Source organism: Tyto alba, unplaced genomic scaffold, assembly GCF_018691265.1.
Source record: "Tyto alba isolate M040663 unplaced genomic scaffold, T.alba_DEE_v4.0 Super-Scaffold_7, whole genome shotgun sequence".
Classification (NCBI taxonomy): domain Eukaryota; kingdom Metazoa; phylum Chordata; class Aves; order Strigiformes; family Tytonidae; genus Tyto; species Tyto alba.
The window spans coordinates 13,460,872-13,476,133 of NW_024881328.1; the positions used below are offsets into that span (position 1 = coordinate 13,460,872).

The window sequence follows — 15,262 nt, forward strand, 5'->3', positions numbered from 1 at the left end:
CCCATGAGCCTCCTAACCTAGTTATTCTCTGCCCCTTCAGAGGGACTAGCTAGGAAGGCAAAATAAAGTTGCAGTAGGGCTTGGCTTTCAGGGGAACTATTTTTTGTGCTTGCACCCAGCAGCAGCTCTGGTAATTACCAAGAAATGTCAGCCACCCATGGCACTTCCATCTGTGCCGATCTGTGCAGTTCTGGCTATCCTGCTATTCCTCTCTCTGCTGTTTTTGCGCCATTTGGTTGCTTTTCTTCCACTTTCAGGTCTGTGACTTAGAACTGACAACCAGAAGCAGCAGGCAAAAAGCAAGAAGTGAATACCAAGGAAAGGGACAAAACGAAAAGATGTCACTAGAGTCTGAAACAAAGAGAACTGCACAAATTGTCCAATTGTGATGTAAAGCCTTTACTTCTCCATTGCTTAGTGCATGGGTCACTGTTGTACTGATTGTCTGGTGCCTCTTAAATGTCATAAATTCTCTCTTTGTGTATTCCTTTCTGGTTATTTCCATCACCTAAAGTACTGCGATATAAAACTCCTATTTCTAAATAGCATGTGTACCTGCTAAGATATTTCATTTATAGTACCCATAAAACTGGCACCACCAGTTCTGACATAATCTTTTTTCTCTCTTTGATCTGGTCTATGTAAATGAAATAGAGACATTAGCTCCTGCAGATGAGGTCCGTGTCTCAGCTCTGCTTGGCCCTGCACTGCGGTGCATTGACCCCCTTCTTTGGGCTCATAGAGAACAGCCTGGAACATGAGTGCCCACATGAGCAGAATGACCCTGTCCTGCTCCATCTGGGCAGTTAGTCATGCCAGTAAGTTCTTAAACCCAGTGGCCCACATAAACCACATTTTTGTCATGTGATACTGATAACACAAAAAAATACAAGTGTTTCAGGATGCTTATGTCTATGGATGTCTCTGGTTTTTATTTATGCCAGCTTTGGAATAGGAGCCTCAAGGTGAGTTTTATTAAGAATGAAGGTGGTGTGACTAATGACCAAATAAGTACTGCGGGTGATGATAGGAAACAGAAGATCATGTTCATACCCCTTTACTATTGCCATCCTAAACACACAATGCCCTTCTTTTAAAACAAACATGGGTGTGGCAGCTATTTATTCAGTGAACAAAAGTACATTGGCTCCAACAAAACCATTTCCCCTGGTTTATAGAGCAATTTTTAATGCCCTGAGCATCTGTAAATGCTGTGTGTTGCTCTGTAAAAGGGAAGAAGGAGGAACTAGATGGGAGAACTTTTTTTTTAATTTTATTTTATCTGTCTTTTAAAAATAATTGGTGAGAAGCTGTAAATCTTTTCAGTTAAAAAATTAAAAAGTGGAATATTTTAAAAACACTTTTAGGAGACAGCCTGTAAGCACTGCCTGTGTTCTCACTGCGTAGGAGATTCACACAGTGAGGCAGATTTATGTTTTATTGAAAACCTTGCTACTGCCTTTAGTTCTCTGCTGTAACTGACATGCACTGAATAAATTTTTATCTTCTCTCTATTTTCAGGAAGAGATGGCACCTCTTCCCGCCTGGTGATACCAGTTTCCTTTATCCCACCAGGATCCCTTATGAAGAATCCAGTGTATTCAGCAAAGTCAACGTTGCCAACCCTGATCTGAAACGCTTTCCCAAGTTTAGGAACACAACAGCCCATGTCGTTACACTCAGTCCAGGACAGGTACCGTTCACATATGAGCTTTGCATTACTTTAAAGATTCTAGTAAATTATTTAACTGGATAATTAAGCGCTAGGAAATCTTAACAAAGTGACTGTGGAACTTCCCTCTCCCTACACTCTGCACTCAGGCTTGATACATTTCTCCCAGCATGGGAACTTTCTTTGCTCACCGTTACTTTTACTAGCCCTTTTTGTACAAAAAACGCAAACATTTGGAGAGTTACTTCAATCGGCTGCCCAATTCTATCACAGTTCTTGCAATCACCTCCAATTTGTCTGCTTTAAAACTTCCTTGAACAGTACTCCAGCCTGTCTGCTCTGAAACCAGTGTGTTCCATAAAATGTATTTGATTAATGAGCGTGTAAAGCCAGCAAAGGAACTCATATTTTGATAGTGAATAAGCTTCACCAGGGAACATTGGCCCAACTTGTTGCTTTAATAGCCGATTATTGTAATGATGATACTTGCATTTAGAGCACACACCATCCAGAGGTTTCATGTGCTTTACAAGGATGTGAGGATATTATTAACCCTATTTTACTGAGAAAGTTCAGTTATAAGTGCCTGGCTTACAGTCACACAGGCAGCCAGCAGCAGTGTGAGAGAAGGGCTCAGGACTCTTAATTCCTAGTCTCCTGCTGTAAGTAGTGTCCATCTTTATTTAATCGACGTGGTCTGTATTTAGAGTCTGAATTACCCTTTTTCATTTGTTCAGCAGTGCATGTGCTTGTAATGCCCTTCTGCGCATCTCAAACTGTCAGGCCTTTCCAAAGAAATTTTGTAACGTTCAATTCTCCGACTGCTTAAGGCGGTGGAGTTGTTGCCTGTAGCGCCTTTTCACCTTTCTCCTACCAGATGTTGTCACCTCTTTTGACCCGCCAGGTCAGCGGCTTGTGCAAGTGCTCCCTTGCCCCTAGCTGGCTAACCCAGCTGCCTTCAAAAATTTAAAGAACAGATTTTTGCCAATCCAGCTAATATTGAGGAGGCAGAGTGAGGACCGCTCCTGTGAACTGGTGAGATGGCAAACTGGACCGGGATGGTAGTTTCCAACAAGAGGATGATGTCTGTCAACTAAGAATAGGATGCTCTTCTGCTGGTACAGTTGCAAATGAGGAATCTGTGATCAACCTGCACTGTTTGTACTATATTAGCTCTTAGTCCTACTCCTAAAGCAAATTATTAGTTTCTCATTCTGCACTTTCTAAGGTTGCAGTGTTCAGTAATGTAAAGCACAAAGATAGAATTTTTGCTATTGATAAAAATGCCACATATGTTCAGCACTGCATTTTCCATGATTCCCAACACTATTTCAATTTACAATCTCCTTTGGAATGATTAAGTACAGTAGTGAACCTTTAATATAATCTTAATTTTAATTAAGCTTAAAGCAATTGCAAATTAAATCTTGCCAGCTCAATAATACAAGCTGTCTGCATTGCCATGAAGGAGATACTGTTTGGATTTCTGGGGTTAAAGTAATGTAGAGGCAGTGATGGAGCAGTAAGGTATTGCCTTAATCCATTTTATCAGTGCCTTTTGGGTGGTGCTTTCCAGCATCGCATCCAGTAGCTTATGGGGCAGGTGGCTGGAGACTGCTGCCATATGAGGGAGAGGAAAGGAATGTTTTAGAAGAACTGCTTTGTTAACAAGAGAGCGAATCCCTAAATAATAACAATCTTAATACATGCTTTGGAGTGGTTTTCATGTAGAATTAATATAGCTACTGCAGAATTTGCAGCCAGCTTTATTTTGTGATAATACATGGTATCGCCACTCCTTCCCAGAGGGTACACATAACATTTTAGATTAGATATAGTAACAATAAAGGGTTGAAAAATAAAGACAAAGGTGTTCTTAGGTATTCAGGAGAGCAACTGCACGTAGGGTGAGTGCAGCTTTGAATATCAAAAACTTCATGTGTAAAATGCCACCTTCTGGTCGTTGTTTGCTACAAGCCATTTTTCTACTCCCATTTAAGGCTCTGAAGCAGAATTCCTTCCTGTAACATTGTACCAATGCACAATGCCTACTTCGACTGCATCCTTCCTGCCCTTGCACTGTATTGTTCAGAGGTGAATCTCTGTTATGAATTTAGGTAGTTGGCTGAGACTTCAGGTTTTATAAGGTTTCATCCTGTACTTGACCAGTGACTGTGGGCTGAATTTCTACAGAGGTCTTAATACAAGTTAGGGATCTCTTCTTGATACAAATTATGATAACGTTTAGATATCCAACTTAGTTAATTAAGCAGCTGTTTTAGGGCTTGCAACTGTACATGACTATTAAGTTACAAGCTGAAGATGTATCTCACAAATGTAGGGGCTCCTTTTAAGTATTTGGACCTGGTCACCTATGCAATGGTTTCAAGGCTGAGTGGTAAATATGGAGCAGGAGGTTGACCACTGGTGAATTTGTGCTCACTGAACTACAGAGTTTTCACCCAGAATATTAGTATTTTGTTTTATTTGTTCATAAATTTTGCAGTATTTTTTATAACATCTTGACTATTTTCACAAATATATATATACGGCTTAAAAGATCACAAATGGGGCAAAACACGTCTGTTCAAGTATATTCCACCCCACACTCTGGCACAGTTGTTAAGAGAGTGAGGGTAAGATCTGCTACCCTCAATTTAAACTCTGTCCAGGACAGATGTCCTGTCTGCTGTCAGCGGGGAGAAGCTGGCACCTCCACAAGGCAATTCATCCTTGTCTTAGACAATTACAGTCCCACGGGAACATTCATCCCATCTTGTCCTTCAGCACAGGCTATAAAAGAAGCCTACACACATAGATGCTTAAATTTTTTGATAATTAGAAATAGGAGAGATGAATCCCACCTGAAGAGGCTACAAAAAGTGAGATGCTATACAAATACAAAATCACTCATCATTCTTTTCTCTGCGTCACTTCTCACCAGTTTCTTGCTTCCTAGTGTAATTGTTCTTAATCCATATACATATAACTAGACAATGGTAAAAAGATGAGAAAGCGCATCCCAGCTTATCTGAAGGTAGACACAGGAGGCTCCACACATCTGCCCTCCTAAATGGGGAGCAAGCACCTTGCACCCTGGGCTCCCATGAGCAATTGCCGTTCCCTCTCGTGCTACCCCAGACAGGAGGGGTAGTGGGCACCAGGACCCTGTGTTACAGGCAGCCCTCGGCTGCCCTGCTGCCTGGCCTCATGTCCTGGGGCAGCCTGGAGCCAGAGGAGTTGCAGTTCAGCTCTAGACACCAGAGGTGCAAGAAAAGGCCTAACTGAGCTCATCTTAGAGGCACATCAAGTCTGAGAAGCATGCTCCCTTCCAGCCTTGAAAAACATTGTCACAGTATGGGAAAATATTATAAAAAAAAAAAAAAAAATCAAAGTTACTGCTTGCTATTTCTCATCATGGTCTGCTGCTCAGAAGCTCTCCTCCCCTGCTTTCTGGAAGTCTAAAGAAACACATCTCAAACTCAGTGTGTGTCCACAACTACAGTTATTGCTAACTTTCTGTGTGTAGCTGCAAGGTTTTCTCTTTCTGTGCTCCTGCTGCAGTATCTAACGCACCGTTGGATCCTGCTCAGCAACCAGAGCTCTCAGCAGTGCAGGCAAACCTCTGACATCTAACCCAGCCCTGAGAAAGCAGGAATCTTCAGGAAGTCAGGGAGGGATTTCCCTGTGTGCCACCTTTAAAGAAAAAGGGTGAGAACTTCAGACTGGGCTTAAAGTGGAGAACAGCAGAACAGGCAGTTTGACTAACCAAGAAAAATATAACAGATATATAAAAAAAAAAAAAGTGGTTTAGTAAGTCAGGAAATGCAGTGATTCAAACTTTTTAAAAGGCAATGAAATGTTCCAGCTTAAAGTAGACAAAATACTTTTTAAAAGGAGTTGCAGTGAAGAACTCCTTTTGTTGGAGAAGAGTTTAAGTGATTTTAGTAAAGGAGAATTTAGAGTTGTCTGCAGCATTATGCATAGCAGATGGTTGATAATTCTGTTTTGGGGAAGGAAGAAAGAATTTTCATGTAGGAGACTAGAGAGCTGGCCCAAGTCACCCCATAGAGAAGGCAGACAGCCCAGCTCAGCCTCTAGACACCAGAACTATCATCTCCATCACAGAAGAGGCAGAAAAGTCCTGGAACTGAATTTACTTTAGAATTGGTGATGAAAACACCACTCAGCCTGCAGCACACATGGAGAACTCCACAAGTGCCTAAAAAGTCAAGCAAACCAAAGGTGAAAGCTGCCAGTTCCTAACTCTACTTTTCCACCTCTTCCCTGAGCTGCCCTCGGTCCCTCGCCTGGGTCCCTGTGGCCACAGCGTGGTAACAGCCCCATTCCTTCCAGGTCACCCTGCCTGTCCCCGGGGCTGTGCCTGCGTCTGTGACACCAGTGGCCCTCGGCGCTCTGTTTCAGTGGGTGGGAAGGCTCCAGCTCAGGAGGGAGGCGGGAGGCAGGGTAAGAAGCACCTTCCTGGCACCAGGACAGCCAGCACCACCTGGGATGGGGCATAGGCTGGGGTGGCAGCACTCTCAGAGTCCTCACGTGGTGCTCCCACAGAGTTGACTATGCATTTATTTATTTTATTTTTCATTGCCAGGGTTACGAACACCTCGGGGATTGGCTTGGGCTCCCTCGCAGCCCCCCCATCTTTTTCTTCCCATCACACTGGCATTCCTTGGTGCTTCCTTTTCTTGTGCATTTACCCAAATATCTTTTTCTACTGAGCAGGAATTTCTTAGTATAATATTTCAATTCAGGGTATGCTCTCATTTTGAAGCAATTCCACCTTTGCCCTACCTTTGCACTGTATTGAGTTAATCACGTCCATTGAGAATTTAAACCTGTTCTGTTCTCTGTGCTGTACAAGTCTTCAGCATTGCTCCACTTGCTCTCCCAAGTGTTCTCTTGGTTTACTTTCTTCCCATTACAGACCAGAATTTCATTTTATCTTTTCTGGGATTTCTGTCCTACCTTGACTTCATCTGCTATATTTACCTATCAGTAGCCTAAATATTACAATTACCTGATTGACCGCTGTTTATACCAGTATCTTCCCATTTCAACAAAGCTAGATATATTCTGTAGAAAGCAGACTAACACAAGAGGGTCTTTTAGCTTGGAATAGTTCTGTATTGCTTTTGCACTTTAGATTTTCCCTGCAAAATGTTTGCTACATTTTTGCGTGTGTTATTTCACTGTGGCTTACTTTCACATTTCCTATTGAAATGTAGTATCAAATGTAGCTAAATCTGTGTCCCATATTCATAAACATATGGAAGTCTGCTTTATTTTATTGTGCAATTCATAGTTGGGGGCGGTAGTGGTAGGGTTTTGTTTGTTTTAGTTTTGTTGTGGGTTTTTTTTCACTTCTAGTTTGCAAACCTAGAATAATACTAGTTTGTAAAGGTAGAATAATCCTTCTCCTCTGCTGGATTTTTTTTTGTCTTTTGTTTGTCCTGCTGCTCCTTGCCACTTTATTTTTTTTGTTTTTAATTACTTTTTCCATTTCTTTATCTTCCTTAAAATTTTAGTCCTTTTGCTTTTTGATAATTTTAATTTTCTTGCTGCTATAAATCCTTATTTTAACAAGCATAAGCTTGCCCAAAAATAAAAGAGGGAGAGAAAGTGTCTTTATGGTACCGGTTTTGCCTCTCTGAGTCACAGCTCTGTGGATCCTCTATAAATTGCATCAGCAAACAGTGCCAGCTGCAGAAATACACAACTTTGCAGTTACTACCCTTAACCTGCTTGCACATAAACTCCGATTAGTCTCTCCAAAGCCCAAGGTCCTCCTCTTTGGTTTGAAAAGACTGGACTAGTTAGGGAGACTGTATTTTCCTCTTAGTTATGCTACTTTCTAAAGTAATTCTGCCTCTGCTTTGCATGTGAGCTGTGTTGAGCCAGCACGTTCCATTCCTAATTTACATCTCGTTTTTCCAGGCAGCCCCTCTTACTGAAATATTTTATACACTTCCCTTAATTTGCCTCTTGCCTTTGTTCCCTTGCTACACAGTGCCTCTGCACCATACCCCAATTCCCTAGTGTCTTCATCCACTTCTCCAGCATGTTGCAAGTTCATTCTTCCTACTCAAGTCTCACAGTAAGGACCCGTTGTTGGAAACAGCTACTTACTTCAGAAGCTGTGCTTTCTTCTGCTGTATAACAGAGTTTTCCAGGCATCACCATTATACCCTGTCATTTGGAGGACACCCAGATTCTTTAACAGAGTTCAGTGTAAGATCCCCTGTAGAGCAGATGAGTGTTCAGTTTTTCGTTGACTGCAGAATCATACCAAAATGTGGGCAAACACTTGCCAACAGATAAACCCATTGCAGCTAATGCAACTGCAGTTTTCATTTAAAGTGTAGATTTCTGTGATACAAGCACCACTCTGAAACTTGTTCAGTATAGAAAATGTGTTTTGGCTTCAGTCTGCGTTGGGTTTCATACAGTTTTAGATGTCAGGAATAACTAATTGGTGATATTTTTTAAATAATGGCCCTCCACAGACTGACTTCCTTCTCTGTTTTGTATGCCGTAGTGGATTAAAGTACAGTTTCCAAATGTTTTTGACCTTTAGAGAGCCAATGCTTTTTTTGTTTGACTTAAATTGAAACCTGTGGAGAACACTTTGTCCTCTGGCCCAAAAATTACTCTACTCTGATTGTCCTGTAAGCATGTTTGCAGGACTAGGGCCACAGTCATTGTTTCATACACAGACATTTCCTCATTAGCCATGTTTTGCTATAATGAAGCACAGCATATCTAGGTAGCAGAACATTCCTTTAAGTAATTTGTGTCTACCAAGAAAAAGAACTGTCTGCAGTTCAGATACAGATCATTGCTTCACTTTCCCCATTCTGAAGTGTATGTGTTTATCTGTCTCTGACCATTTGTATTCCTTGTCAAAAACCATCTTTTATGCTTTTCTTGATAGCTCCATGTTAATCTAGTGTTCAGTAGTCTGTAAAGCTTGTTCTATATCATCAAAACAACATTAATGTCTTTGTATCATAAAAGCCATGGGTTAGAATCAATTTTGTGTCACAGCTATCGTCCTGATGGAGTTGTAAAGCTCTGATCTAAGCTAGATTGTCATGATTTCTGGGACACCTTCTTTTAAAAGCCTATCTACTAAAAGTGACACGTTTAATACTGGTGATTATTTATGAGAATTAAAGCTACATATTGTTAATCACATAGATGAGCATTAGGATACCTGTTTTTTGGGGAAGCCAGCTGGCAGTCTTTCTGAAAGAACTTGGAAGTCTGCTCAGTTGCAGAGTCTACAAAACAATGCTTTCTTTGCTGAGACTTTCTCTAAACCCCTGCTCTACTGCTATACCAGCTGCCCTCCCTTTGTACAGCTGGACCTGGCTTATCTAGAGCAGCTACAAGGTTACAGTCCTGCTTCACATGAGGAGAAATGTGGATGAGAGGTGGTTCTAGATCATGTGCACTTCTTACATGAGAGTACTGATACAGTAGGAGGAGAGAATGAGCATTTAAGTCTTGAAAAAAGGCTCTGTAAAAGAAATATATAAAAATCACCTCCCACTCCCACCCCTATTCCTTGCCTCATTCTGCTTCTGCATCCCACATTACCTTAATTAAAACATCTTCTCTTTCTTCAGGCTTCTGCTAGTACCCTAACGTGCTGTCTCCAATTCCAGGTCCTGCTTGTTCCAAGGCACTGGTGGCACTATGTGGAATCTATTGATCCCATCACTGTCAGCATAAACTCTTGGACTGAGCTGGTATTTTCTTTTTTATGTCATGGTAATGTAGCACTTCTATGTCTGCATGGACTTTTGTCCCTTGCCTGCCAGGTTCAGCCCTACTAGGCATGCTGTATTCAGAGGCTGGGAAGCAAAGAGCCCTTATGGATACTGTTTTTCCTGAAGAACTTTCCGAGGTTCCAGATCTGAAGCCCTGGTTCAGCAGAAATCACATTCAAGCTTACCTCAATCAGGCAAACAATTAAACACAAGCCAAACTTTTCGTGTCCAATTTCCTATGGGCTAACTAGTTTTGTGCTGAATAGGAAAGGACAAAACAGCAACTTTACCTCAAGCATATGCTTACACGCAAAGCTAAATCAGAATTTAAATCAGATTAATGTGATAGGAAGGGGGTGGCAAAGGATTTTTGAATTTTAATTTCTCTGATAATTTTGATTTGCTTGCAGTTGGATTTTCTCAAGTATTTAATTATTTTTCTTTTCCCCAGGCTTTGATTTTGCTTGCTCCTGTTAACCAGTATGTATAGGACAGTTCCAGGGATATCACAGAATCATAGAATAGTTTGGGTTGGAAGGGGCCTTTAAAGGTCATCGAGTCCAAACCCCTGCAACGAGCAGGGGCATCTTCAGCTAGATCATCTCAATGCTCCAGAAGGTTTTCTGAGAAAAACAAACGAAAAAAAACCCCACCCAACCCAAACCTTATAAATGGCCTGTGAAAACTGCCCCACTAAAATATTTACTGCTTTTTGAAAAAAAAGGAAACAAACAAAACAAAACAAAACAAAAAAAAAAAAAAAACCAAACCACCTTTATTAGAATGGAAAACTGCAGGGGGATGAACACATGTGTTCAGCTGCTGTTCAAAGACCACACGATACAATTCTTATACCAACACCAAACCAAGTATTTGCAGAGCAGAGGAGCTTATTTGGGTGTTTCCCTCATGGAGAAATTTTCCAGATGAGACTATGTATTTAGAAAGGACAGCAGGCCCACAGCCCATACCAAGCTCATATATAGCCCTAAGTGCAGTCAGGCTGTGTCCAGTGCCAGAGAAAGCACCAACAATATTGTAAAGCAACCATTTAAGCCTGCCTTAAATTTGAGCAGCCTTGGAGGTAATTCAGAGAAACTGGCTGTGTGCCTTGTGCTTGGAAAGACCCTGATGTCAACACACACACACTTGCACCCCAAGCTGTGCCTCACAAATTGTCCCCCTCTGGAGTAGCAGGTCCAGATTGGATCAGTTCTGCTAGGCTGGTAACTCCCAGGTGGCTGGGTGGTGCGTTAGCTGTAACATTTATAGCTGTTCTTATGTGCTGCAAGAAAAAAAAAAAAAAAAAGCAGAGCTCAACTCTGTGGCCTTTCTGGTCATAAAGGTCTTGCAGAAGTCACCAAGATCCTGTTTGGTGACAGCAAGAGCAGGCAGTTGTGTGGCATCATAAACAGAGGAGTGTTTGCTGGATCTTGCTAATGAATGGCACACACACTCCCTCTCCCCAGATATCAAAAGCTGCCATAAACAAACGTAGCTATTGCAACCCGGGTGAAAGTTCCTTACAGAAGTTATCCCTACAGTTGATGATGGCTGCGCTGTTAGGTGTTGGGCAATCCATCTATAAAAATAAATTCTGGCATGGATGCTAGAGGACAATAGTAAGAACATTTCCATTACCAAATCAAGCAGTTCTTGCTTGCAGCTGTTACCAGCTGCTTTCATTTTGACAGGTGTGAATCATGCCAACATTTATAGTCCTAGTGACACCATTAATTATATTGGCAAGACTTTAGAGTAGAAGTTTAACTTGTTTCCAGCTGCATGTGAGCTACTCAAAGTATTCCTTGCTTCCTAACATACTTTCATGTAATCAGTATAACCCTGTCATTCAGCAGACCAGGATGAATACCAGGAGTGCAACACCTTAAATAATTTCCACATGTAGATAGCAAACTCCGTGTTTTGGGGACTTATTATATGAGGCCATTAATAAGCCAAGCTTCCAAAGCCACAAAATGCTAAGAGTGCTTCCGGCTGCTTCTATCCCAGATTCTACTCCGGGTTCCAGGATGAATTACTGCCTTCAGTACTCAAACTAGCAAGACACATGGTTTGCCTGACATGTCCCCTGAAGCCACAATTACGTAGTTCAGGGCTATGGGTTGACTACATCTTTCCTCCAGAACTTGTATGTCGAAGCTTCTCAGTCAAAGCAAATTTATGTATCCACTCCCAGGCACTTGTCATTGAAATAACTAAACCACCCATCTTGTTTGGAGAGTCTTATTGCCACATTCCATATACCCTTCCATATACGAGTAATTCAGTTAAGTGGGAAAGCAAGCTAAAAAAGATCCTATGAAGTTTTGTTCTGCTATCCTAAACTAACTAGTATCCAGCTGCCCGAGGAAGTGAAAGCCTGAAACAAAGAGCCAGTTACTTAGTTTTCAGTTTTGCAGGAAAGCTTTCAGAGGAAACATGTTTTCCTTCTGCTGATGTTTGAAACTGCAGCATGTCAGCTGCTGTTCTATGATAAAATATTTCCTAAATGTCCTTAAGACTCACTTTTGTGCCTCTGTAGCCCCCAGATAGTTGCTGCCTTGCTGTAACATCCTGTGTGTTTTAAGTACTTAAATTAGACATTATATGTAGATACATAAAATTTGCTGTGTACTTCCATGGTCATCCTAGTCCTAGAGCGCTATATAAATGCATACATTAATTAAATGCTAACACTGCATTGTCATTTCAAGCACCAGATTCAATTAACAGAACAGTAATAAGGGAAAAGATTATATACACACACTAGAATATATTTTTTGCAAATCCTTATTCAGATGGATAGTGACACCAAAACCTGTGCTGTTCCCCATGTGGGGTCTGTACACCTGAGTAGGAGCATCAAAAGTCTGAAGCCTTTCACTGGCTTTGTGTACTTGAGCATGGCTTTCAAAGTAAGGCCATCCATTTAGTTCTTCCCAAGATCTTCCAGCTTTCTGCAGAGGCCCAAGTGCTAACCGATCTCCAAACATTTTCTGTTCCCTTGAGGCAGGATGCAGATCATGAAGCCCGTGTAGAAGAAGCAATAACTCGAATGCTGGTGTGTGCCATAAAATCAGCAGAAAATCCCAGTGATGGAGATCTCTGGCTAAATCCCACAGAGGTAAGGCTTCTCTTGCTCCCATTATGGTAGTGATAACAGAGAATTACTGACATTTTGCTTAGCTCCCCCTGAGTCTTTCTACTGCCTGAGAAAAAGAATTTTAAATTCCTTCCCTTCATGTAGCTAAGGTAGTTCATGGAAGATAATCATGCAACACTGAATTGAAACGTCTCTCCTTTTAACTAAGTGTATCCTGGGTGTTTTCTTAGGTTGAGGCAACATCCCACAAAATCAATCTTCAGTACCTGAATAAAGCAGTGTCTGCATACTTCAAATGTCAAAAGGCAAGTGTGTCAGAGCAGGCATGTTCCAGCAGCACTGGTGCAGAGCAAAGGACAAGCGCCTCATGCAAGAGGAAGAAAAGGGAAGTTGGCTGTGAACCGGAGGGCTGCAGATTACCAACTCATGAATTTGGCTTTTCAACATTTAAAGCAGAAACAGGGCAGAAAATACCTTTTGGGCCTCATCTGATTCAAGTTTTACCACAGTCTCAAGAAACAAGCTCGATGGGTGCAGTTGCAAGTGACAGTAGAGATCTCCATGAAAATGAAGGAGGACATTTCGGAAAATTACACTGCACCAGGAAGCAACTGGTAATGAGTAATGACTGTGAAATGCCTCCACATCAAATGGACTCAGACGGCAGTCCAAATGCCTCACAAATAGCCCTTTCTACCAATGATTTGCTAGACTGTTTGGTTAATCCGCATGTCATCAATTTAGTGGCTCAGTTGCTGTTGGAGAGAACAAGAGTTTAACTCTGGAGTGCTTTATCATTTCTGAAATAAAGAAACCAAATGGCAGCCTTGTTCTGGGTGTTTAAGCTCTGTAATAATTGGATGTTTCATTTCAAATAATTTTTAGGTACAGATAGACACAGTTAATGGTTAAGTGGCAGATTGAAGTTAAGCTGAAAGAAGAATAAGTGGTTAATGATGACTGGGAAAAGGAAGGTGTGTTTAGTCAGAGAGCTCCTCAGTGTTAGGAACAAAACAGAGCATACACAGTTATACTCACACCGTGCTGGGTAGAAGGGATCCTGAGAGTGTTCTACAGCTCTGAGCTGTGAGGCAAGTATGGCTTGACGATAGGAGGGAGTGCTGGGACATGGTTACATAGCAGAGGCGGACTAAAAGGGGGGAGAAGACAGACTGACTTACTGTAGACTGTAGCCCTTGACCACATTTAAAGTAAAATGGTCAGTACGAGATCAGTTGATCACATTAGAAATAGTAAGTTCAAATAAGCAACCTCAGCCAAGAAGCAATGCACTCACTAATGCATCTACTTCCTCCCTTCCACAAAATTACTTCAGTTTTGTCACAGAGCTCTAGGATGGAGTGAGACAAAAACCCTTAGCAAGAAAGTGGCCTTCAGCTGGTTCAGAAACACTTGAAGCTGGGAGACAAAGGCCACTGGGAAGTTACTGTAATGATTTATTTAAAGCCAGATGTGCACAGTTCCTTGTCTCTGAGGAACAAAACAAAGCAGTTATGACTTTCTACCTCTGTCTTACTCTTTTACTGTAACAATCAAAACTTATTGATTTTTTTTGTTTGTTTTTAAGTGGTTGCTGTATGAGACCATCCTTTCTTCAAAGTACAATAGTCCTTGGATTTGTTTTTGAAGGCTGGGTGGTCCTTTGATTAAAAGGTTATGGAACTTGAAATACAGGCAAGAGGGTGGGTTAACACTGAAGCTGTGCATGGAGGCTTGAAGAAGAGCTGGAAAGCAAGCAGCTGACATCTTCTGGGATGCTCTCACCTCCTCTGCTTTTTTGTTTGCAGTGGCAACAGAACAGCATTTGCCCTGGCCATAGCTTCGGAGGGCTTCTTGGGACAGCTCATGTGAAGCCTTTGCTTTCAAAACTTACCTTTGCTCATGTCTACTAGCACCTGCAAAACAGTTTCTATCATTAACCTGTTTCCACATCCACAACCCCACACCAGCAGCGCGCTAGCTGATACTACTCTGCCTGATGCCTATTCCCTGCTAGATAAAGCCAGTGCTGTTTTCACAAAGATCACCTTCCAGCAATTTACAGTTGAAAAATCATGATGGCAAAGGTGCTTCCTCTACTCTTCTATACAGATTGCATGTTGACAGGGCTCTGATGGATGATGGTAAGTGCTCTAGATATGCACCAACAGGTTGGAAATCCAGGAAACCTTGCCATTTAAAAAAAAAAAAAAAAAAATCCAAAAAACCCCCAAATACACTTGGAAGAGGATTAAATTGAAAAGGCTTGAAGGTTCATGTATAACAGGCACAGAAACATTATTCTGATGGGCCCTTTTGGGTGCTACTTCAGCTACTGGGTGGAGCAGGATTTAGCTCTCATTCCTCTGGCTGGCAGGGAAGGAAAGAGGAAACAAAGTTGTGCACGCAGTTTGCTGGAGACTTTGGCTTTGAAAAGTGGCTGGGAGTTAGTAGTAGGGCCGTTATGAGCTCTGTCTTTGACCCAGCAATGTGCAGTTTCAAATGTCCTGCTCTGCCCTCATAACTGGGCTCAGACCCCGATGACACCTATCTATCATCTTCAGCAGCAACCCGCAGGGAAGACGTGATTCTCAGTGACCCGTGCGAAATTCCACTTTTCTTGCTTTATGTTAATGCACCGAGGTGCCTCAGTGGGGTTGCACCACTGCAACAAGACCAGAATTTAACAAACAG

General features: G+C 41.8%; 1 protein-coding gene across 6 annotated transcripts in view; it reads left to right on the top strand.

Moving 5' to 3' along the window:
- HSPBAP1 (HSPB1 associated protein 1) overlaps positions 1 to 13,392 on the top strand; it is a 38,449-nt gene extending 25,057 nt beyond the window's left edge. For 3 of the 6 annotated variants that reach the window (XM_042784447.1, XM_042784451.1, XM_042784450.1), the window contains 4 exons: positions 1,522 to 1,693; positions 9,358 to 9,441; positions 12,479 to 12,589; positions 12,799 to 13,392. In XM_042784447.1, coding sequence (XP_042640381.1) covers positions 1,522 to 1,693; positions 9,358 to 9,441; positions 12,479 to 12,589; positions 12,799 to 13,347 — 916 coding nt within the window. In that variant the 3' untranslated portion in view covers positions 13,348 to 13,392. The remainder of the gene's footprint in view (positions 1 to 1,521; positions 1,694 to 9,357; positions 9,442 to 12,478; positions 12,590 to 12,798) is intronic. The other 3 variants (XM_033003457.2, XM_042784448.1, XM_042784449.1) reach the window with 3 other exon arrangements.
- The last annotated feature ends 1,870 nt before the right edge of the window (positions 13,393 to 15,262 follow it).